A 25537-nucleotide genomic window follows, 5' to 3' on the forward strand; every position below is an offset into this window, starting at 1 on the left:
GAAATTGGGTCGTATACTTTTCAGGATGACTCTATAAAGAACATTTTATCATATTTCATATTTATTTCATATTTTTTTATTTCGTATATGCACGGATACATTACACGTCAAAACATTGTAGGTACTTAGAGATAAGATTAAATTAACACTTATTCTTAATTACATTTTCCATTATTGATTTATTGATAATTATCTGTAAATATTGTCTGAAAAAGTAAAGACAAGTTAATAACATAAAAGAAAATGTTATATATAGAAACTTTCAGTATGACCTAAGAACTTTCAGTATGACCTAAAGTACTTTATACCTACTCCGGGCCTAATGTTGGAGCCGCATACCTCACGCCACCGGTATGTCATATATCCTCGTCTCTCATAAGGATCTGTATTAGGTAACATTCAATTTAGAACTGTAATAATTATTTTTGTATGGGTACCTTCATTTTTAGGGTTCAGTAGTCGACTAGGAACCCTTATAGTTTCGCCATGTCTGTCGTATCCGGATTATTCACAATATTGACCTACTTTTTATACATACTTATAAATATTTTTAGGATACCTACCTACCTTCCCTAAGTGGAGATACATTTAATTTTCCCTCGAACCCTACAATGTTAGATGTCGTTAGAATGAAGAGGTCTTCTTTGGGTCTTCAAATTAAATCCATACTTCCATACTAATATTATAAAAGGAAGTCTGTCTGTTCACGCTAAAACCGCTGAACCGATGTAGATGAAATTTGGTACAGAGATTGTTTAAAGTAAAGTAAATTTTATTTGTAGAACACAGGTGATACAGGTCTTAAGTAAAAAGTAAGTCCCGAGGTAGGACATACAATAGTTTCTATCCCAGAAATCATCCCTTAAAGGGGTGGAATTTTTTATGGGGACTCAACAACAACTGCATAACAAACTTTGTCGATAGGAGCTGTCTCGCCCGTGCGGTGTAGCACGCTGGTGCACGATTTAGTTGAAATTAGTTTTCATTCAAGAAATCGTTTTTTAAGGAGGTGAAAAGGGGGGTCGACGATTGTATGTTTATCAGCAAAACGCAGATTGGATAAAGTAATAGGTACCTACCTAAATTACTAAATCCACGCAGACGAAGTCGCGGGCAAAAGCTAGTGATTAAATAAACAATGCAGTCAAAACTACATGAAGGCACCAAAGAGATTATACCTAACCTAACCAATATTATGAGTTACAAACTAATAGATACGAGTAGCACTGTGGCAGAACGACAGTACCTAGTGTTTGACAACTGACATGTAAATAAATTCAATCTGACAAAATGCACAAATAAAACCAAATTTATTTAGCCATTGGCTCTTAAACCGGAGTCAATGGCTAACTCGTCATTTTCCTATAGACCCATATGTGTATCAAAAACATTAACTGATTCTGCATTAATAGTACGACAGCTACTTTTAAGGGCATTTCTCTTGATCGTGGTATGCATCGTGGCAGTGACAATAAAACCTCGGATACGGGACATACCTCATGGAAAACTATTATCTGACTATAAACAACCTCGCCGCGTCTCCACCTTTTCGAATTGGACCATGGCGGTCCTTACCATTTTCGAGCCACTCGCAATTTTTTGGCTGTTATCGAAAGACTTCGGGGACAACGTAGATGTTTTTTTAATGTGGTCGCAGTCGATATCAATCACCGCTGTTATTACGGAGTTTCTAAAGCTAACCGTTGGCAGACCTCGCCCGGATTTTTACTATCGGTGCTTCCCTGATGGAATGATCAAAACAGATCTGCAGTGTACGGGTAATTTGCGAGATATAATGGATGGGAGGAAATCTTTTCCAAGCGGGCATACCGGTCTCTCGTTCGCCTCTCTTGGCATGGTAAGCCTGTTTATGTACGAGAGGAATATAGTGTTATATGAGGAGCAGAGCTGGGCTTCGCAGCTGTTGTGCTACTCAATGCCCTTGATGGTGGCGTCCGCTATAGGGGTCAGTCGGTGTTTCGATCACCACCACCACTGGGAGGATGTGCTCGTCGGAGCTATCATCGGTTTCTCAACGTCGTGTTTCTGCTACCGTTCTGATTACGATTGGTGCGATGTCTGTGTTCCGGATTATCTATGATATGTTAAGTAAAATACACGATTTAAGTAACCGTGTTAGTTACCTAACGAATTATTGATTGTGATACGACACACGTGGTCGCATCCCCCTTATTTGTATTTGCACGATTTATTAATTAACATTTATTGTACCTATACTATACATTCGATGCTAAAATATTCTATTAATTTTATTATTGCACAGCTAATTAAAAAAACAGGGATTGATAATATTCCATACACAACTGAGTCCCTGCAAAGTGAAATCTAAGGCTGTTGGTGATTATTTTTAAATGCACTTTAAATTGTAACCTTACTATAGTATTTTTCAAACAGGAAGGGTACCTACGCTGACAGATTTCATCTCAATACAATTTTTTAAGGTTATAAAACTTATACCTAAATGATATGGAGATGACACCTGCCACCGTACCCACCGTGTTTGAAAATAAGTATACGATGGTATACGATACCATTGTGCTACCGCGTAAACCTAACCTGGAAAGCATGTATAGGCTATTCTACTGGGAACATTTTCAACTTCAATGTCGTTTGGCAACCCCATATTCGTACCTCGTACTTTAATTTGGCAACTGTACAGAAGTGCAAGTGGCGAAAAGTTGCCAAAAAGTTCGAAAATGCTTCTCTTTAGACAGCAGTAAAAGACGCAAAGCGGGTGCGGTGCGGGCGGGTTCACACACTCTTGTTCTCTAAATAATAAAGATGCGTCCAGTTCATTTTGAACACCTTGCCCGCTTAGCAAGCTCTGCTGCTGACTGTACCTATACCTTGTCAAGGATTGGTCAATGGTCATATGTTACGCTGGCTAGCAACACGTTCAGACTGCTACTTAAAAGAAGTAATATAACCTAACTATCGACCCGATACCGACTAGACTAGGGTTAACAAATTATAACCCGTCCTCTTGAATCACTCTATCTATTTAAAAAAAACCGCAACAAATCCGTTGCGTAGTTTTAACGATCTAAGCATACATAGGGACAGACAGACAGCGGGAAGCGACTTTGTTTTATACTATGTAGTGATTAAGGATACTGATACTACATCATAATGTAGTAAATAATTAAAAACAACTTACAATGCTTACACATATGTTTATTATCGTTTTTAGAATATTTATGTTCATAACACAGTACACCAAGGAACTTTTAAATATAAAGTATAATACGTATATAATATGGTAAACGTTAAAAATGTATTTAAAGTAAAATTACAGATCACTAAAGTCCGACCGACAGCAGGCGTGTCTCACTCCGCGATTTCGTCGCTTTGCTACAGGTAGTGTGCTGATCGTAACAGACTTGTTTTGTTAGAGAGTGAGTCTTCTGTACTTAGTACTATTATTTATTCTGTGCCGGCAGCGAGATAGCGAACTAACGGCTTTATATTTTGCGTATGTTTTGTACGGGTAGACCCTGTCGCTGATTGTAAGTACAGTCAAGTGTACAAATATGGGCACATACTACTTACCCAAAAATATGTCCCATAGTTTTTATTTCGCCGCCATAAGCTATGGGACATATTTCTGAGTACAAGATGTGTGCACCCATATCACTTTTTAACAAGCTTTTATTAGGTCGACCTGTATGTAACTAACATGTAATGGAATCTAAGGTAACTAATTTAACCATCTTCCAAGGATCGTAGCGTCATGAAAATTGTCAGCTGTATGTAGTTCTGATGACAATACAATGATATGGTACTGTCGAACTGATTTGATGATGGAGACAGGAGGTGGCCATAGGAACTCTGTGATGAAACAACGCAACCTAATTGTGTTAGGGGTTTTTAGAATTGTCTCGATGAGTATTAGTTGTCTGTCGTAAGAAAAGTACAGTCAGCGATAAAAGCTTGTACCAAAAATTAAATTTTTGCCAAAACTTACTCAAAGAGAAATCACTCTCAGTTTATATTTATATTACCGGCAGTAGTGACGCTTTGCAAGAATTTGATACGTTTATTCTATACCATCATGTGGGGTTAAATACTTTTTCTGTTTTTGTAACAAGCTATTATGACGTCACAGCCTAATTAAGCATTCAAAGCGAATGTAAGCGAAAGATAATTGCTGAACTAATTTCCCACGTAACTATAACGGCACATGCCTAATTTAAAATGCATCCGTAGTGAGATGAAAGCACCTCGAAAACAAATATCATGCTAGGTAAGTCAGTACCTACAGTCAAACATTTCTACTATCAAGTATTATTAGAGTATAGTTAACATTAAATCATTACGACTTTGCGATTTTATTAAGGTTTATTTTAATACTTATTTTATAAAATCTAATATATTTTTTACACCACAAATACTTCTAGTTAGCGATTGACAGAAGACTATCAATTAAAATAAATTAACCAGGCCCCTATTTCACCAAGCTGACAGGTACGACAATTGTCAAAAAAATGACAGACCTTTGTTTCACCACGCCGACATTTGTCAGTGACATATGTCGAGTGACAATTGTCAAGTGACAGGTGACAGATGACAATTTCGTAAATTGTTTTGTATAGAACTTCATATAAACATGACAGGTAGTTTAGTACAATTGTCCATCTTAAATTTAATGACAATTATTTTGTGAAACAAGGGTAATGTTTACTAGTCGACATATTTGTCAATTCTTCACAAGAGATCGTTAATTGCTTTCGATGTGCCGTGTTGTCATCACTAACATGATATTGATTGAGATCCCATCTGTGTCCCGACCCCATTTAATGCAGCGTATACCTACATTATTTGTTGACAAGGCGTCAAAGCATTATTTTTTTGTTTGTTTTAAGTAATTTTTTCTGCAAATGCAAAGTCAGTGACGTCAAAGTAGGAATCTATTCGTACTTTATATATTCCCTTGTATAAGAATATCACCACTACTGCTTTCGCGGAGATTCATTTTCTAACTAACCAAAACCCTAACTTTACTGTTAGTGCCCAACTTCGCCCAAGTAAATTATTAAAAAAACAATACCTACCTAAACATACCCAATTTCGCTACCGGTCCCCAACTTCGCATTATAATTTTTTTTTAATTATGAAAACTATACTGAGACTTATTCCAAATCCTAAATGTTGAATTACTAAACGCCTTCATAGGCAACAATTACAATTTTAATGGAATTATGATTTAATGCTAGTTAAGAAGAATTTAAAAGCGATTTAAAGCGATTTTTATTTGTACCCTAAAGGCGAATTTAGGGTACACAGTTTTGCCAACGTTTATTTTCAATGAACTGCAACAATGATAACGGGGTTTGCTAACAACGAAAACACTACAATTGTCACCCAAGCCTGACACAGCTCCGATCTCATGTCAAGAATTACCGACAAATAGACAAATATGTCGACTTATAAAAACTACTCTTGTTTCACCAAATCATTGTCAATTGGACAATTGTAACTAAATGCCTGTCATGTTTATAAGCACTTCTATACAAAAACAGTTTACGAAGTTGTCACTTGTCACCTGTCACTTGACAATTGTCACCCGACATATGTCTCTGACAAATGTCGGCGTGGTGAAATTGGGGCCAGATCTTTCAAAAATAGACCCTTATAAATATAATGGAGTCTTTATAAAATAGTACATTGTGTGACAAGATGTAGCAAAATGACATATTTACGGCAAGCAGGGAAGAATAGGTGTTGTGAAATAGTTATTTACGATACAAGTGCGGAAAAGAGGAAAAGGGAGTGTTTTAAATCGACACAAGTTGCGAATTACCTATTCGCACGTGTATCGTACAATGTTTTACAGTACATTATGGCCCTTTAAAATTTCGACATAGATACGGAAAGTGCTAATTGCCGCACTAGTGCGGGAAAGTATGTACTGTAAAAACAATTTTTAGAAGAATAGTGTTTGATTATCACTGATCGTTAATTTTTCAGCAATTTTGGTTCAGCATTGTTGGTTAAAAGCATCTGTATGCCATCTATTCTAGGTGGAATAGATAATTAGGGTTAATAACAGTAATATTAACCTTAACCAATCCTCTCCCGAGAAAAAATTTGAAGAAAATCCTTTATTTTTACTATGCTGCACCAAAATTGCTGGAAAATTAACGATCACTGTTGTTTATATTAAGGTAGAAAATAAAGGTATAACAAATATGTGTCAACCATAAACTAAACTTATGTGTGATGCAAAAATAAGTACGTTATTGGAAGCCCAAGCCTGCGAAAATCTTGAGATAACAAATAAATGCAGCATTCGAGCCATGGGCTTGCCGGTAGAAAAATAATCTTATAATATGTACGCAAATGCATTTCTTTAAAAATTAATGATATTGTCAGAGATTAGAATCTGTTTCATTAAATCTAGTAACATATCCTTTATTCACAACATTAATTCACTTACATTATGTTAGAATTTACAATTATTGTACTTTTAATGTTACATTTAGTACTTGTTACCAGGGATGTTGCGAATATCCGCATCCGCATCCGCAACCGCGGAACTTCCGCATTATTTTCAACATCCGCATCTGCATCCGCATCCGCATAAAATCGATGCGGAGTTTAATGCGGATGCGGATGTGGAACAGGTCGGTACAGGAACGTCTTAGCATCGCCGTAAGTGCTAGACTGCTAGGAAATTTAGTAATTAACCAAAAAACCTATTTAAATGAGCAGTATAGCGTGAATGGGACTTAATGTACGGAACCCTTGGAACGCGAGTCTTACTCGCACTGGGCCGGTTTTTTGAAATAAAAATTACTAAAATGTAATATTTGACGTTTTTTATGTACCTATCTTGACATCCGCATCCGCATTCGCGGATGTGAGACTTTAAAAATCCGTATCCGCATCCGCATCCGCGGATGTCAAAAAATCGGCATCCGCAACATCCCTGCTTGTTACCAACATTTTGAAATGAGATTTTGAATCAATTTTGTACAACTAAGGTACAGTAATCGTGTATAAATAAATACATAAATAATACTAGTATTTACGGAATGCATACGACATAATTTCAAAATTGTTAACAAGGAATCCACGTAGATAACTTATTATGCAGCGTTTCTCTGCAGACTAAATCCATTTAAAAACAAAAGACAGTCACAAAACAGAAGCTGATTATCAAGAGCTAGAGATACATAATTATACGAATACAAGTAATTGCCTATCAAATACTAAAATTGATGTAATGAATGAGATATGACAATTTGGAACATTTCATTTTCGTCATAACACGTAATGTAACATAAAATCACAAAGATGAAGATTGTGTGGCTATCAACTTAGCCAATTTTTCGTACATTACCCTTTATAAAGACTTTAGCTTCTATAGCTTTTAGCAAAAGAGATCAATTTTCTTAGAGAGTAAATAGTCATTCAGATCAGGATCTTTCCTTCGCATAAATGAAAACAATTTGCATAAAAACTGTACTGACGCAATTTCGTTATCTACCTACAATTATTCAGTCAATATTAACAATTTACAAGCAATACTCATATACATATAATCTTTGAAAGGTATTCCAGGGATGTAACAATGCTGTGAATCGAGTTAAATCGATGATTATTAGTACTAGCAGGGCTAACTCTTATGTTTACATTATTTTAAGATCCGAAAGGCGTATACAGACACCTTGTTACACGAAGGCAAGCTTGCAAGAAAGAAACACACTTATTGTTACAACGCACTGCCTTCTTCCTTAGCAAGTTCAGTATTCAAGTTTACCACTTCTTTTGGGGATAGCACCTCTCGTTCTAAGGCGCCGTTCGCGGTACAGTAGCCAACACCGTGGCTTTATTTGTGCATCCCTTTAACACATAGACCAGGAATCCTCTAGACGGAGTTTAGAGCAATTATTTAATGAAACCGGTGCTGCCAAAAATACTGGGGTGCGGGGGACGAGGTGAGCGAGTCCCGTGCCGTGATTGGTCCGTTACACGGACGTCACATAAAGACACTGACTCGAAAATGGAGTAAAACTACTGTATATTTGTGGCAGAGGGGGTAGCGCTACTATGCTGTCTGGAGGATGTCTTGTGCTTTAACACGGATCGGCATGCTAGTGTGGCGAAGGACTTCCGTGACGGAGTTGTTGACTTCCATCTTTGCCAGGCAACAATTATTCTATGGGTCACATCAGTTTCACAAGGTATAATGGATCTCTGTAACGAGGTAGTACGGAAAGTAAAATATATACGCCTTCAAATACTATAGGTGCTTAGATAGTTTAAAGCATAATTGATTAAGATTCATATATTTGTCTAAATTAAAATATGATTGTGATGACTTGTACAATGATAACTTGATACGATAAAACATACCTACCATTTGGTGGACAAAATGGCTTCTACTACGTATAGGTATTGTGATATATGACTGTTAATTATGACATTTACGATTCAATCTTTCATATAGGTACTTACTCGTACAATGTAATACTATAAATACTATAAAATACAACGACAGTAACAGAGTAAAATGATCACGTAATTAGACCCTGTATAATGGGAACTTTGCAATCTCTACCGTCCTTACATACCATACCAGTTGATGTCATCTAAAATTAAAATGTATGGGTCGAAAAGGAAAACTTGTAAAAAAATCTAGATTCAACACAAGAACTACAAAAATCAGTTACTAAATAATTACAGTGGATAAAAACGGTTTCTTTTTCATTTACCCATTTCTACAGATAAAATTTACCTCGCTCCAGAACTTCACTTTGAGATGTTTGCGAAAAAGACAGGTAAAATTTCCAACTGGAGTTACTGTAATGTAAAAAAAACAATATGCAATATCTGTGTTAAAATTTCTAAAACATAATACCAGTTACAGGACGTCATCAACTACAAATGCGACTACTAAAATAGTTTCATCGCTCACTAACGACATAATGTTATTAACGATAAATAAGTATAAGGAGTAGTATTGATCCAAGTGATACTGCACCATGACTTGCAGTAAAAAGACTGTGTAATATCACAACGATCACAACTCGTCCTTTACTGTGGCATGGGACTTGCAGAAGTTCAACATGTCTTCGACGGAGCGGTCTCCCTCGTAGTTGGCGACGAGTTTGCCGTTGGCGAATATTTTGAAGGTGGGCAAAGTTTCTACGCCGGCCAGGTCGGCGGCCTTCGGGTTCTTGTCGGCTTCTACCGCGACTGCTGTTATTGGAGATTTCTCGGTTTTGAGAGCCGTCGCTAGTTTACTGAAGGCCGGTTTCGCAGCGACGCAGTGATCGCACCCTGGAACAAAGAAGTTATGTCAACAATGAAATTGCGTTTACGCTTTTATGGCGACTTACAAGCTTAATCCCGATGTAGTGTTTTTTTTGTTGTGTGTAATAAGTGAGTAACAATAGTAGTTTGTGTTACAAGGGATCATAATAATATATTTCCGTCAAGGGCGTACATTGAATCCTGAGCGTAATGAGGGATTCAAGTGTTAACGCCCAAGACGAAATAATTTTGATACCGTGTGACACATACTGCTTCTCACATCAACTATGAGGAAAATAAAAAATCTTAGTGTTGACACAATCTTAGGCTTAAACAGATCAATTATTTAAGCTAAAAAAATAATATGCAAAAAAATGAAAAAATAGTGTGCTAGAACAGAAAAGTGTTACTTTGATCCCTCCAAGCAGGGAGGAAAAGTGCCACTTTGATCCCTCCTAGCAGGGAAGAAAAAGCTCTTTTCCGAATAGGTGGTGTGAAAAGGTAATAAAGATTACGCAAAAAAGTGCGTGACTCGTATGCGCGTGCAGGCCATACGAGTCGATGTATAAGACTCACATTCAAGAACACGGGGAAGCTAGAACCCATCATGGTCGAAGTCCGAGTCGAAGGCAAACATACCGCTACTGGCAAGCCCATTCCTTCGACTCGTCCATCCAAAAATAGAAGTCGCAACAAATAATGAAACGTGTCTCACATATGGCGTGGAACATGACGAAAACCGGTTTGCTGGAACCGATGGTCGTTTCGAAGTCCGCGTCGAAGGCGAGCGTGACGCTGCCGCCGAAGCCTGCCGCCTGCGGCGACGCCGCCGCCTTCTGGGCCGTCTCACCCATCGCGGTGTGGATGTACGAAACGAAGTCTGCCTCCTGCAACGACAATAGGCTACATCTACATGACTAATTTTCATTTATGGTATCTGTTCACGTGCGTTGAACATACGACTACTTCAGCAGCAGAGCAAATTGGGACAACAAAACCGCCGACTACGGAAACGCACACGAACGTAACTTTTAATTGTATAGAATCACTCATATGCAGAATTTTTGTATAAATAGAATAATCATTGTAAATAAACCCTCTTTTCTCATTTGGACTCCGTGTTTACTTCATCGACCAGGTTACTCTCCGTCACTGTGGCATAAGACACCTTCACGCCTTAATTAGTTGCATGAGTCTGTGTAACTAGCAGTGACTATCCAAAAACCCATTTACCCATATCCTTCCAACCTTCCGTCTGTACCCGTAGGTCGCAAAGGTGCAGACATCCCTGTTTATTATATTTATTTATATGTAAACTGAATCTATGGTAGGACTAGGGAATTAGGGTTGTTTAGGGTTGACTAGGGCAGTAGGAGTTATGCATAATAGGTTTACAGCTCTCCCATAGATAAAGTTAGTTGAATCCCTTCCGGATTTAACAGTATCAATCGATCGGGTTTGCTTTTAGGATCAATTGTCTATATGGGACCCATTGCATTAAAGCAATACAAAAGTCAGAAATTATAGTCAAAGTCTGACAGTCGCACTTCACTCGCGAAACGCCCTGAACAAAAGGACAAGTGAACGTGACGTCAAGGTCCCTGAGATCCCATCTTGTAGTATGGACTGTATGGACAAAAAGAAGAAAATTGCGTTCCTGTCCGTGAAATATTGCGTTTATGTATATAGTTGCTGTACAATATTTTTTTGGATAAAATGTAAGGAATCGAATGGTACCCTTACTTTTATCGTTTTTGGAAGTTAAAAAAAACTTAAATTTTGAAACTTTCAGGTCCTGTTTTTTTGTAACATTTCCGTATTTTATTTTAATATCCACATTATTGTGATAAATTGCTCATTTACTATTTTACTAGAATTTGTTATAAAATTCAACATGTGTCATCATCCCTATTAAATTTTATTTATTTAGACAAATTTCTTTCATCGAGTTCTTAAAGCATTAGTGAGATAATGAGGTTAAAACTCACAGTTTATAAATTACTATTAGATTGGCGTTTGTCGATAAACGATTGTCATCACCGAGGCCCGGAAAAACGCCCGTCATTTTGAAAACATTGCCCTGTTCCGTACAACACAGACTTTTTTTTACCGTCAACGATTAAATATGCCCCAATGACATCCGTAGACCGTAAACGAACATTTTCGAGTCGTAAATGGATTTATGATTAATTATGCCTAAATTATGTGTTTATAAATGACGGGCGTATTTCCGAGCCTTGTTCAGGGAGCGTTCAAGTATTACGTAACGCAATTTTTGGACATTTTTCCCCCCCTCCTCCTGTAACGCGCCGTAACGTTTTTCTGTACAACTAGTAAAACGTTACGTAACCACCAAGTGACCATTTTTTTACCGTAAGGCTACAAATGTGTGGCGTAAAGTACCTGAAGGGTTAAAAAACAATGTTACGTAACGCGTAGTTCAAACACCCCCACCCGCCCCTGTAACGCAACGTAACGTTTTACTAGACCCCCCTCCCCAATTCGTTACGTAATACTTGAACGCTCCCCATCAGTGGTGCTAGACTAGAGTGGTGTACCTGTCGGCCCCCGGTGTAGTCCTGCACGCGGCGGTCGAAGTGGCTGTAGTACTTGAGTGTGGGGTAGCCGCGCACGGCGTGCTGGCCGCACAGCCTGGCCTCCGCCGTGCAGTCCACCGCGCCGAACAGCACCATCAGCTCGTCCGCGAACCGGCCCGCCGCCTTCACGAACTCGGGCTTCGTGCTCTTACAGTGCCCGCACCCTGCGATATAAACAAGTACATCAGTTACTACAGTGTTTTTTTCTAGGATCACATATTTGACAGTTATGAATTCAACCGTATAGATATGGAGCTAAGATCTACCGTTTAACTGATAGCGTTAAAGTCATATATATATAAGGGTCAATTTGTAACTGTAAAATATGTGACCTTATGTTGCGGCGACTATAAATGTTCTTTATAACATATCTATGATGCCTTCAAAATCCGTAAATATTGGCCAGCATTAACCTTTTGGACGCCAATGACCGATATATCTGCACCGTAGGTTCAACGCCAAAGACCGTTTATTCGGTCACAGACCACAGAGCAATATCGACCTACGTGCATATACAAAAAGTTCAACTTCAGTTTAGACACTTCAATGATGTGGCGTCTGAGTGACAGCTTTTGTGTTTGACACGGCGTGGAAAAGGTTAAGATAAACTGTTTTGTAATTAGACTTATATAGACCGGGATTTGAACCGTAATTACCTCAAAACCACCGTGAATCATTCAATAGTACATTATTGTCGAGGTTCGGAAGTAGCTACTTGCAGGCTGAGGATTCGTTTTAAACGGACGACCTTGGGAGTCCGTTTAATTGAATCCGAAGCCAGCAAGTAGCCTTCCAGCCGAGTCATATATAGTGCTTTTCTCAAAAATGGTGCAAGAAATAGAAATATTTTACAGAAGCAACGGTCTAATTTTCACAGAAAAAAGTAAAACCATTAAAAAGATTTGCTTGCCGCCTTTAAAAAAAAAGAAGTGTATTTTTCTGCTGAAAATACGCCAACGTATTTGAGACACCAAAATAGTCGCGGTACCAACATTATAATAATAAGTGCTGATCATCTATTTGGCTGTTTAATGGACCTATGCCTTCATTTGATATGGCCATTTATAGTATTTTATGCAACCGTTGTTTAAGAAGGGTCAAAAAAGGCGAGTGGCGTGAGTAACAATTTGAGGCGAAGCCGAAAATTGTTAATAAAGACGCCACAAGTATTTTTTGACACAGTTAAACAACGTTGCATACAATACTTTTTCTACGACCAAACACTTACTTTGAAATAAAATTGTAAATTTAACAAATATTTTTCATGTCATCTAGTGGACTTCTACCTACGGTATCTACCTGTTTTTAGCGGTTCTTGTGCTATTACTGATATTTCTTCAGGCGTAGACACTAAGTTTTATGTCTTCATCCATTTTAACTTGAAAGACACACTGTTTTTTAACACAAAAGTTAAGTTTTCATAGCGATGGGCGAGTCGAGTTATCTGATTCGAATAATTCGAATCAGCCTACAGATGAGTTAATTCGAATCAAGACTATGGGCAATTCGAATCAACTCGACCACTATCTAACTCGGCGAACAACTCGCCGAGCCGAGTCAACGCTATCACACTGCTACTAAGGCCATTCAAAAATAAACCTTAATACTGTAGCCCGAAGGCTCTTTTTACAACAACTGCCGCTCGATTCGCCGTCTCAACTCGAGTTGGTACTATGACCATTCAAAAATAAACCTTAATTCCGTAACCCGAAGGTTCATTTTACAACAACTGCCGCTTGATTCGCCATTCCAAGTATCCCAACTCGAGTTCACTGCTAGTATGGCCATTCAAAAATAAACCTTAATTCCGTGCCCTGAAGGTTCTTTTTACAACAACTGCCGCGTAACTCGCCGTCTCAACTCGCTCCGCGCCTGTGCCTGTGACCTTGTCGCGAACCACGCGAATCGTCGAGTCGAGTCAACTCGATTTTGATTTCGAATCAGCGGCCGAATCAATTCGAATGATTCGAATTGAAAAAAAGTGGACTCGTCACATCGCTAAGTTTTCATTCGACAGGCACAATAGTATTCATATTCAAGATTCACAATATTCAAGAAGTAGCAAAGAATGGAGGGTACGAGCGGGAAAAGAATGAATGAAATTAAAGAAAAAACATGTCTATGGTTCACTTATTTGTCAGATATGACATTTACACCCATAAGCGAGAGCGAGAAAGATATATTTCTTTCCCGCTCTCACTTACGGGTGCGACGAACCAAGGTCGCGTTGCGGTGCGACAGTGTGTTATGACTATAAGGTTGACAACAATGTATTTTTTAAGTGGCCATTACACGAAGTATTGTAAGAGCCAAAAAGATACTGCGTGTATGCACAAATGCTTTTTTAGGCAATAGACTAAAGACTTGTCTTGACAACTTTAAGATAGGGTTTTAAAGATGTGTGCACGACCCTTTAAATGACAAATAAAAGTACGGGAGTAGAAAAAAGTTTTAAAAAGTTTGGAACTTGTTAAATAATGGAATTTGTATGCAACATTGCAGTCCCGAAATCGTGACTGCAATGTTTTTAACTTTTTAATTTTTTGAATGACCATAAACTACGCACTTCGCGACCTATTTTTTAACCGGCAACGTCGACTTTGCCGTCCATTTTTGAGAAAAACTGCTTTGTTATTTCCTTCCTAAAGGCTGAGTGAGATACTTACATGGGGCGTAGAACATGACGATAGCGTGCTTGACCTTCCGTAGCGTGGTTCGGAAGGTGGCGGCGCCGAGGTGGCGCACCGGGGACTCCTCCTCGGCCCACGGCCGCTCGGGCGCCGGCGGCGGCGGAGGCTCCTTCGGGTCCTGCGCATATTGTTCCAATCACGCCAAGCCCACGAAACGCATGCTGACGCCGACCGCCTTCGATCAACACGGGCTTCCGACACGTCGGAAGGGATAGGCCCAAGCGATATCTTGACATTCAAATCATTCTGCCATTTTTTGCGGGGGGGGGGAACGTGCACACAGTCACACTTCTCACACACTTACATACAAAATCCAATCTTTAATGACGACACAAATACATAGAAAATGACACCCTACACAGACAAATCTTGCACACCTCGATCTGTTTTTGTGTACGGACGAGTCACAAGTATCACAACACGCACACTAACACATTTTGTCGCTCGACCGATCCGCAATTTGTACTGGGCGAGAAAAATCGATAAATCTAACAATTACATGAAACTAAAATATAATAATTGTGTTTAAATGTAATTAAACTTATGATATGTAAAAAAAATATTACATGTGAAATGTAACACCTTCTTTTTGTAAATTTGATGTCCTCGACCTCTTTTTACAACAAAAAAACCGAGCAATTGGCATTTTTTCTGCTGCTGTGTTCACTAGCGTGTCTGGACTCGGTCTAGTTTAAAATTCGAGCGCAACTAGTTTTGTTACCCGCGCTAGATCAGTTGATCTTGTACCTAGGTAGAGGGGAAATAGTGCGAATGCCGCGTCCCTTCCGTGTTGGTCGAAGCCGGCCGCGGTTAAATATATGGCGGTCGGCGTTCATGTCGGACGTTCCGTGACCCTCGTGTTAACCTCCCGGGTGTCCATTTGACAGTTAAAAACGAAATCTAAACTAATCGTAATATGTAATCTAAACTCACTTGTGACGTTTTTCTATCTAAAATCCTGTTGTAAATAGAAAATGATTTAAATTAATAAAAAAATTGTGTCATTATGCTGTCGCAGACAGTAAAGCTTTGGTTGCCTCCGAAAGCGGTGCCGTCATATAGCGGCCGTCTCCATACAAATACTACGACATCCATATTTAGCCGTATTATTTAGTATGGAGACGGCCGCTATATGACGGCACCGCTATCCTAGGAAAACCGATCTTAAGCGCGGCGTTGTGTAGGTGTGACTACTTTGAATGGTAATGTGCAGGGGTCGGACAAAAAGTGCGGATGACGTAAAAATGACTCTTGCACACAGGATGATGTTTGAGTTTGTATTTAAACTTCCGTGTGACATGTAGTAACAAAGTAGTATTAATGAAGTAACAAAATAATCGTAAATAAATCCATGGAATTAATAATACAGGTGGTAGGGTGATGTAGTGAATAAAATAAATTTCACGAAACTTGCCACAATATTCGAGTAAAGATGACATTTTAGAGCGTTTTCTTATACATTAGTAAATATGAATTTTAGCTAAATATAATCGTGAAGATACAATAGCTAAACAATAACGAAGTCAATTTATTGTTCATCTGATTGACAATGTGTCAGTCAAAAACGTACTTACTCATTTCAAACAGGTTGATAAATGATAAGTGATAATTGTTTATGAAAATCAAAAATACTATTTGAAATCATCCTTTAAGTGGTTTGACGTCATCCGCACTTTTTGTCCGACCCCTGGAATGTGTTACCTTAATAAAACTAATAATTTGTTCCTCCTGCCTGGCGTGGCCGGCGTCGAACTTGAACTCGCCGTTGTGGAAGTACTTGAGCGTGGGGTAGCCCTTCACGCCGTACGCCGACGCTAGTTCCGGTTGCTTCGTCGCATCCACGGCGGCCAGTATACCCTTTATCTGTAACCACAGACAATCCAACCTCTAGACATAGCATAGTCGCGCTACCCCCTCTGCCACACATACGGTAGCGTTACTCCATCTTCGAGTCAATCCCGTGCCGTGATTGGTCCGTGTCTTTGAACGGACCAATCACGGCACGGGATTCGCTCACCTCGTCCCCCCGCACCCCCGTATTTTTGGCAGCATCGGTTTCATGAAATAATTGGCCTAAGCTCAGTCTAGAGGTTGGATTGTCAGTGTCTGTAACATATTTATGAAAGTCAACAATTCCTTAAAACAAGTGCGAGAAAGTTGCTTTCTGTGCCTACAATCTACAATTATCTTCCAAAAATTTCATTTTTAAAAACACGCTTGTGGTTGTGCACCCCTAAAGAACTGGACTCATCGAAATGAATCATATGAGTCCAATAGCCACCGAATTGTTAGTTTCTTATACTTACGTGAAGTTAACATAAATGCGTTAAAATGTCACTTTCTAAGCAGAGTGGTAATGACTGGAAATGATTCCTTCCCTATTGTCCCCATTGGTTACAATTGGGTATTATTTCGTCCCGATTGCTCCAAATCCTAACAAGTAGAATTCTCCCATTTGATCCATTGAGAACTTTCGGGTATTTGATAAAACGAGAAGAGAGAACGACCGGTCTGGCCTAGTGGATAGTGACCCTGCCTGTGAAGCCGCGGTCCTAGGTTCGAATCCCAGTAAGGGCATTTATTTGTGTGATGAGCGCAGATATTTGTTCCAATTGTTCCTGAGTCATGGTTGTTTTCTATGTATTTAAGTATTTGTATATTATATCTATCGTTGCCTGAGCATCCACAACACAAGCCTTCTTGAGCTTACCCTGGGGCTTAGTCAATTTGTGTAAAAATGTCCATTAATATTTATTTATTATTTATTTATTTATAAAAGGTTTGATAGTATATTGGACGTACCTTGTCCGACTTTATCTTAGTGGCAGCTTTCTCGAACTCTGGCTTGATACGTTTGCAGTGGCCGCACCACGGAGCGTAGAACACCACGAGCGCGTGCTCGGCCGCCGACAACACGGACTTGAAGTTGGCCTCTGAGACACCGAATGTTATCATTATGGTTACACATCGGTAACTCGTGGCATTTAGGTAATGCAGGAACCACACTTCGCTATGCGTTATTTGTTATGCAACTACGCTGTATTCGCTCAAATATTTGTTATGTGAGCGAACAACAAACACGGCATCCACACTTCGTGCGGGTGTGCCAAACTTGGTGCCGGTGTGCCAAACATATGTGGTGCGTTTTGACTTTGAACAGCGTAAGCGAGTGAATGAGTGAACGAAGTGTGGGCAGTCGAGACGCATATTCGGCTTATTCGTGTCCTTTGAAGTATGTCAAAAAACCGACAGGTGGACGGATAGGCGTATTTGCTATTCGCGCTTATGCGTTATGCGGGCAAATATAGACGAATGAACCCTCCACACTTCGTCGTATGCGGCCGAATAACGCGCATAACAAATAACGCATAGCGAAGTGTGGTTCCGGCATGATTAGTGATGAGCACACATCGGTAACTCGTGGCACTTAGGTAGCACTTGACAGTTTCTAACAGACTAGTGATGTGACAATGTTCTTCCTATACGAGTCGAGAAAAAGAAACCACTAAAAAATACCTAAATGCCACGAGTTACCGATGTGTAATTATGGTATTTGACTACTAGTCAAATCAGTTTCTTCTTTCGAACTGTCAACAACGATTTTGCTACTATGGAATTTATATGAAACCCTAGCATGTGACGTCACGATCACGGCTTTAAAATAGAAATTGTGTCCAAAAATAACTGCTGTCTACGTTTGTCTATTAATCTTCTGGTGCTTTATTTCATGCAAGTTGTAAAATAATTTATTTTAAGTACAGTCAAATACCCTATTATCATGTCAACATTACATGGTGCAAAGGGGTCTTCTTTTACTACAGACTTCGTCAAATCGAACTGGAGAGGGTTAAAGACGGAGTAGAGCTTGGCAATCGAGGAGGCGCTACGCGGAGCGGAGCTTTTATTTACGTGGTAGCTAAGGAATATATCTACTTACAAAGTTGGAAGACTGAAATTATAAACAAATGTAACTTAAAGACGGATAAGCGTTATAATACCTAACCCACCCGAGAAATGTCCCAATGATACTGAATCTATCATGAAACTTCCCGTCTGGTTTGCAAAACATCCCTTACGTAAATAGTATTTACTAAATATGTAGGTACATAGTCAATTATCAATTAGTCACTTTCGCAAAATGTGCGTTATTAGGTACTCGTCTAATATTTCTGCTTTTGATAGCTTTCACAATAGTTGTACCAAGATCTTACTGAGCTTTTGCAAATGGGTTAGAGCCTAACCCTTCAGGATAGGATAAAACATTACACACAAGTAAATTGTACCTATACTTAGTAATGCCATTCTTGCTGTTGATGCACACATCTCAGCAACTTAAATAATTGGTTATTTTTATAAACGCTTGCACCGTGTCACCGTATAATAGCCACCACACGATTTAAACGGATTATTTGGAAGCTTTGTAAACATTTTTGCAAAAATCATAAACGAACGGCGTTGGTGACAACTTGTCAGCTGTCAGCAACTTATCGAGAACATAGAGTAACTTATACATATTAGAGGTATAATTTGTACCTGCCAGCATTTTTGTAAAAGTGGCTGTGCGGAAACAGAAGAGTCGTGAAATGTATGGGGCCAAATACATTCCACGACTCTTCTCTTTCCGCACAGACTCTAATATGCGTTTGTTTAAGAACAACAAGACGCGATGAAGAATTATTGGATAAACTAGAACAAGTTGGTGTAAAAATTCTAGCATGATTAATAATGATATTGATACCTAATTATTTTTCAACATTAATCACGTTGAGCAAAGTTATCGCTCCCAATACTGTCTAATAATAGTCATTGATAGGGTGACCCATAAATAAGTGAATCGACTAATCGTTTTCCCATGTGTGCGCGCATTTCACATTTGTACGGCCGCAAGCCGGTCGGCTCCTCGCGGACGCGGTCGGATTCCATCGCTTCTGTCATGCATTGTGTTGTATTGTATTTTACATAATAGGGATGTTGACATTTTTTTGGAACTGGTTTCATTTTGTAGATAGACACGTAATAATTACAGAAAAAAATATTAAAAAAATATATTCATTAATTTTGAATAAAAAAACATGTATAATAAGTTTCGTGTTTAAATTTCGCGCCTAAACGCTCCAAACTGTCACGTGACCTTGTTGACGTAACGGCGTTTTAAACAAACTGCTGTCAGTCATTTTTTTAAAAGCCTTAACACACTACCGCATCGGACAGCAACCTTCTTTCTCGCTCTAACTTATAGCTGCGTCCTTAACGCACCACCTTACACACTATCGATTCGTGCGCCGCACCGCACCAAGATCGCGTTTCGGTACGATAATCTGTAGACACTTAGGCAGGTTTTATAACTTGTCTTTGGTGATTCCACTGTGATTACGTCACGAGCTCCGATTGGCGTTTGCAGTCACGTGATACTGGGCATTATTTTAAATACTTTTGATTATTTTTAATTAATTTATTACGCATATTTACACTTGCAAAATATGATTTTCCGCGTTCTAATATTCCCTGCTATGGTAAAAACATAACATGTTATATATTCGCGATTCATGTCAACATCCCTATTGTATTGGTACATAAGTAGCACTTCTCGTTCCTTGACCGTATGACCCACCTGTCAGATGTACGACGTCGGAGTCCTCGGACCAGCCCTCGTCAGCGGCCTCTGGCTTCTGCTTGAGCTGCGAGGTTGGCTCCCTCATGAACTCCACGAGCGCCTGCCTCTTGTTCTCGCCGTTGTACGGGAATTTCAGCTGCCCCTTCCTGATTAACAGACATCGTACCTTTAGTCAATTTCTATGTAGTGCTACTAATCGCTAAAAAGTGTATGTCTTGAGAGATGGTAATGGGTATACAGATCCCTTTTAACACAACAAAGTTGCAATGAAATTTTCCAAAAATATTACGATGTCTGCTGATTGTGTGTATCACATAAATGAATAAATTCCGAAAAAAATGAGACGTCATTACGAGTAATTTATAAAGACTAGCTTATAATCACTACTTTAGTTGTTATTGTGGGGCCAAAAGTGTAGTACATTTTTGGCCCCATTTATTGAACGTCAGCAAAATAAACCGAGTATGATTGAAATTAGTAAACGACCGATTTTTTAAATAAATGAAATGAAATATATTATTAACAACAATTGTTACATGTCGAGGTACAGAGTATTCAATAGTTCAATTATTTACAATTATTTTATCTTCCAAATAAAATTTATGTAATTAGTACAAAGGGCTTACTCGTAATACAGCAAGGTGGGGAAACCAGTGATGTTGTACAGCTGTCTGATCTTGGCGTTGCCAGGCTTGGCCACGTCGATCGCGGCCAGCAGAGCTTCACCCTAAAACACGTATCACATTATCAGACATGTATGTAGTCAGGCAAATCATAGATCTTAGATGTAGGGTTTCATAGCGAAATCTGCGTGGGTGCGAGTTTTTCGTACCTATTCTAAATCTACAATTCGAACACGAGGTCCGAGGATGTGAAATGTCACCGCATGCTGCCCGCCCCACCCTTCATCAGTATACGAACCTTAAGCTTTCGTGTTCGAACTATACGTTATATTTCGCCAATAGGCTTAGCACTAGTGCACGCACCGCGACAATATCTCATGCGCGAGATAGTGTAGGTACTTGTCTATTTCTAACTGTAACCCACACACCCACTTAGCAAAGAGGCCAATTGTATATATAACGTTCCAATAGATTTTTTTAAGGCGTCGGAAGTGACGGTTAAACATAAATATAATTAATGTAATATATAATATATAATTACCCTCAAATCGCCGGCCGCCGACACGTAGTCTGGCTTCATGCTTTTGCAGTAACCACACCAAGGGGCGTAGAACATTATCAAACATTTCTTGTAGGCAGCAGCACCTTTTTTTAAAAATTTTGTTAGTGCCTGAAATTTAAAAATATACAAAAATTATTAATTAATTTGAAAGTTACAAAGGACACTCTGAAATTAATTGTTTTAATCACCACCATTCTACCGTAGGATCTAACCTAACCATTGAAAACCCAAACAATTTAGAATTTGTGTCGCGAGCGCGAGGTCAGAGGGTCTATCGCGAACCACGTTAGACGTGTTGCCTCTCCGTCGCACTTGTAAATTCGTTCGTAAGTGTGACAGGGAGGTAACACGTCGAACGTGGTTCGCGGTAGGCCCTCAGAGCATTTTTTGGTGCAGAGACATTAACGTAACGTACTTCAAGATGTCCGTCCGGTTTCTTTCGGGACCATTCAATGAATTCTAGGCTCATCAATTGACTCCCGTAAAAATGTTCATGCAAGGCTTCTCATACAACATTTTAAAACTTAAATTCCTAATAGGGTGACTGCTATAGTTATTATTAGCCACTACATAGTTATTAAATCAGAAAGAAACAAGCCAATTGAAACCTTATTGTTAAGAGCGGCCAGTTACTATGTAGTGGCCAATAGAGTCTGTTCAGAAAGAGAAGAGTCGTGGAATGTATTGGGCCCCTTACATGCCACGTCTCTTCTCTTTCCGCACAGACTCTAACTAAATATAGCAGTCACCCCAACGAACAGTAAAATGTTTTGGTTCGCTAATCAGCGTGAAATAAGGGTTCGCTCAAGCCCAGCTAAAACAATGGCGTTCAATTAGTTACAGCGGTTGCGCATTCTGCATGCTAGTTGTGCAAATCTAAATGCAAATATGTACATTCAGATGTGGGTACGTACTGCTTTATTTCTTTGCAAACTTGTACAGTCCCACAGTTCGTAATGTTAATAAGACTGATTTTGTTTGCTCTCGTAACTATGGGTTTTTTATCAGAGTAAATAAATAAGATTGCCAACCCCCGTATAACGCCGCGAGAATCTACAATGTTACCTATAGATGATGATGATATTTATAATTATTTATCAAAACGTACAATTGGACTCGACTGTTGGCGGTTACAAAAGTATATTCAAACTACAAATAAAGCAATTTGAGCCCTTAGAAGAGGTTTAAAATGTTAAAACTAAGCCATAATTGGTTAAAGGTAGGGACAAACTGAGCCCACGTACGCAACGTACTCGTATACAATGCATTACGAATTGTGGTAAAAAGCATCTAAGAGTTTAATTACAGTAACAGAGTGTGAAAAATAACCATAAACGTCAAACTCTCACGAAAATAATACAGTATATATGATTATTAAAGTGGTACTACCACACTTTGCTTAGCTTTAGAGTTAGCTTAGACAGACTCTACCTACATATTATTTCCGGTTGCATCGCTGACTTTTAAAGAAAGACTTCAAAAACAAAGAATGTTCTCTACAAATAATTTGTAAAAGTAATAAAACAAAGGTTAAATAACAAATTTTTCACCCAAATAAATGAGGAAAGGGAGAGGCCCCACTTCGACTATCCGCAAAAGCTATTAAACTTGCTAATTGCCGCAAGCGTTATGGATCAGGTACCTATTTTAGCATCGAAAGTGAAGATTTTTTTAGCTAGAAGGGATTTAAGAATTAAAATTATGTTACACCCTGGAGTTGCTGGCGATCGCTTAGCATAAGTCGGGCCGTGTGCTTAAAAATATAATATAATATAAAGTATTTCTTGTATTAAATACCGTAATGACAAGACAAATAAAGGCAGTGCAAACTTAGCCAAGTATGCAGATAATGTGGAAAATGTTTTTTTATAATAATAAATTTATATTGTCAACAACCAATACACACCTGCTGTGCAAACTTTACGTACATGAGACATATTGTCTCTGCTAAGTTTGGACACCAATTACTACAGAAAGTATGGTGCTCCCATACAAAGTCACTGGCTAATGCCAAGTCATTCCCATCATAGACAGACTCTAAGTCTCAGTCTAGCCAAACCCAAAAAAAAGTTCCATGAGACACAGTAACAGTATTCTACAATAGGACATTGTGCAACATGGGGCGTAAGTTAAATATTGCAAACGAGAGTAAGTTAAATTTATAGACTCGTTCGAGTTTGCAATATTATTACGCCCTGAGTTACACACAACGTTTTTCATCACACTTGCGATACAAAAATGAAGTATAAAGACAAAAACTGTTAAATATGGTACTCTAAACTTCATTACTCCCTAGGGAAAACACTTTTTCTATTACTCCCGCTAAGCCTGCGTGCAATTCCACATTTACTGAGTGAGTGTGATGAAAAAATATTTACCTCTCCATCTTGCAAATGGTAAATGTCAGTAGCCTCTGGGTCTTCTTCCCAGGGCAGGTCTCCAGTAGGGTCCCGGAGAAAGTTTGTCATGGAGCTAACTGATTCACTGCGGTCATAATCTTTGTGGAACTCTCCATCTTTGTAGTGTTTTATAGTGTATGGTTTGTCTGGTGATATTTTTAATTTTTTACATAATTTCTTGCCTTCACTGAAAACAATAAATGCAGCAAGATATTTATTATCTGTTTATTAGAACTGGAATTACAGTTAATACTTGGTATTGGATAATGCCCAAATATAGAGTTAAAACAAGCTTGAAAAACTTAGGTAGACCATGAGTTGTTTGTGGCAGGATAAATTCTAAATTGGAAGTTTTAATTTGTAGTAGTAGTGTCCAACCAAAACCGGTTTTTTGCCAAAACCAAAGTAGGTTTAGTTTTGCTCTATTTTAGGCTGAAATTGAACCTTTGCAAAACATGATTTATAGACCGAAACCAGAACTTTGGTTGGACACTAAATTTATTATGTTAGACTTACCTAGTACTACAATCAACAATAACTAGTGTTGCCTGTCCCTTCATCATATCTGCAGTCTCCTTGAACACATCCGTAACACTCTGAGATTGCTTAAGTGTACTTACAAACAATATCAGAACATTTGTCTTAGTCCTAAGTAACTTTTTAAATTCTTTTATTTCATCTATTCCTGTAATAACTGATGTCTTTTGTTTTTTCGCTTGGACTGATATGTGAGCCAATATTAGCAGTAATGATACAGAAACCTGAAAAGAGGAATATCAATTAATCCACATACATATTTAAAAACCGTTGTATCTCTTCGAGCTCAGTATAAAATATTACTTAATTCGACCTAAATACCTAATCGTAAAGTTAATGAAGCCGGTGATAAATTGGTGGTAATTCTAAAAATAGATCCTACTAACTTCTAAACTATTATCAAAAAAATAATTTAAAGTAGGTAATTCAATTAGTAGGAATTTTTAAAGTAAATCATAGCATTAAAATTAAACCGGTACTTAACTAATAAGATATGTTACAGACCTTCCAAAAAAACTGACAGCGCATGATGTTTGTTTAAGGACGACTTACACTTGTTAATAAAACTGTCCAACTTTACTATTTTGAATTAAAATCTGTATATCAATTCCCCACTCAACTATGTACAGTTACGAGCTGCATTAGGAGTACCTGAGTGCAAATGAAAATAATGCAAATAACAAGAAGCGACTGAAACTGAACTGAACGAACCACGGCACGGAACACGTCATAAGTGCGATGCCACAGACAAGACATGTTATCTTCTCCGATTTTAAGCCCTTGCTACACGGTCGCCGACAAGCCCCTCAGACCGCGTGGCCTTGGTTTGGACGGACCGTGTAGACAGTTGTTTCCAACAAAATTTGACCAAAACTGATCAAGGACAGACCAAGGTCAGACGGTTAGAAGGCTTGTCGGCGACCGTGTAGCAAGGGCTTTATCGTCTGTCATTTTATCACTCGAAAACTACAAAAATTGCAACATCTGTGGTATCATAAGGCTAACCACAAACGCACATATACTTGGTCAACCAGATCTTGACAGTAGAAAAAGGCGGCTGAAAAATGTAGGCGCGAAGGGAAATCGTCCCATAGAACATTTGAATTTCGCGTCTTTTTTCCTGACAAGATTTGGTTGACCAGCTATAATTTTCATTCGGTATCCGCACGTAATGACAGGTGGGAACGAGACGTCGCTCTACACACGCATAGCGCTGTCTCGCTTGCACATGTCAGT

General features: G+C 38.7%; 1 protein-coding gene across 1 annotated transcript; it reads right to left on the reverse strand.

Moving 5' to 3' along the window:
* Positions 1 to 8738: 8738 nt before the first annotated feature.
* LOC134660987 (protein disulfide-isomerase A5) lies at positions 8739 to 24949 on the reverse strand. Its single transcript, XM_063516874.1, has 12 exons — positions 24806 to 24949; positions 24281 to 24525; positions 23744 to 23951; positions 21345 to 21473; positions 20807 to 20907; positions 20178 to 20326; positions 17369 to 17499; positions 16268 to 16429; positions 14543 to 14684; positions 11838 to 12040; positions 9995 to 10166; positions 8739 to 9306 (listed from the first exon to the last, which is right to left on the reverse strand). The coding sequence occupies exons 1-12, from the start codon at positions 24827 to 24829 to the stop codon at positions 9047 to 9049; spliced, it is 1926 nt and encodes a 641-aa protein (XP_063372944.1). The 5' UTR covers positions 24830 to 24949; the 3' UTR covers positions 8739 to 9046.
* Positions 24950 to 25537: the final 588 nt, after the last annotated feature.

The sequence above is a fragment of the Cydia amplana genome, chromosome Z (genome assembly GCF_948474715.1).
Source record: "Cydia amplana chromosome Z, ilCydAmpl1.1, whole genome shotgun sequence".
Taxonomy (NCBI): Eukaryota; Metazoa; Arthropoda; class Insecta; order Lepidoptera; family Tortricidae; genus Cydia; species Cydia amplana.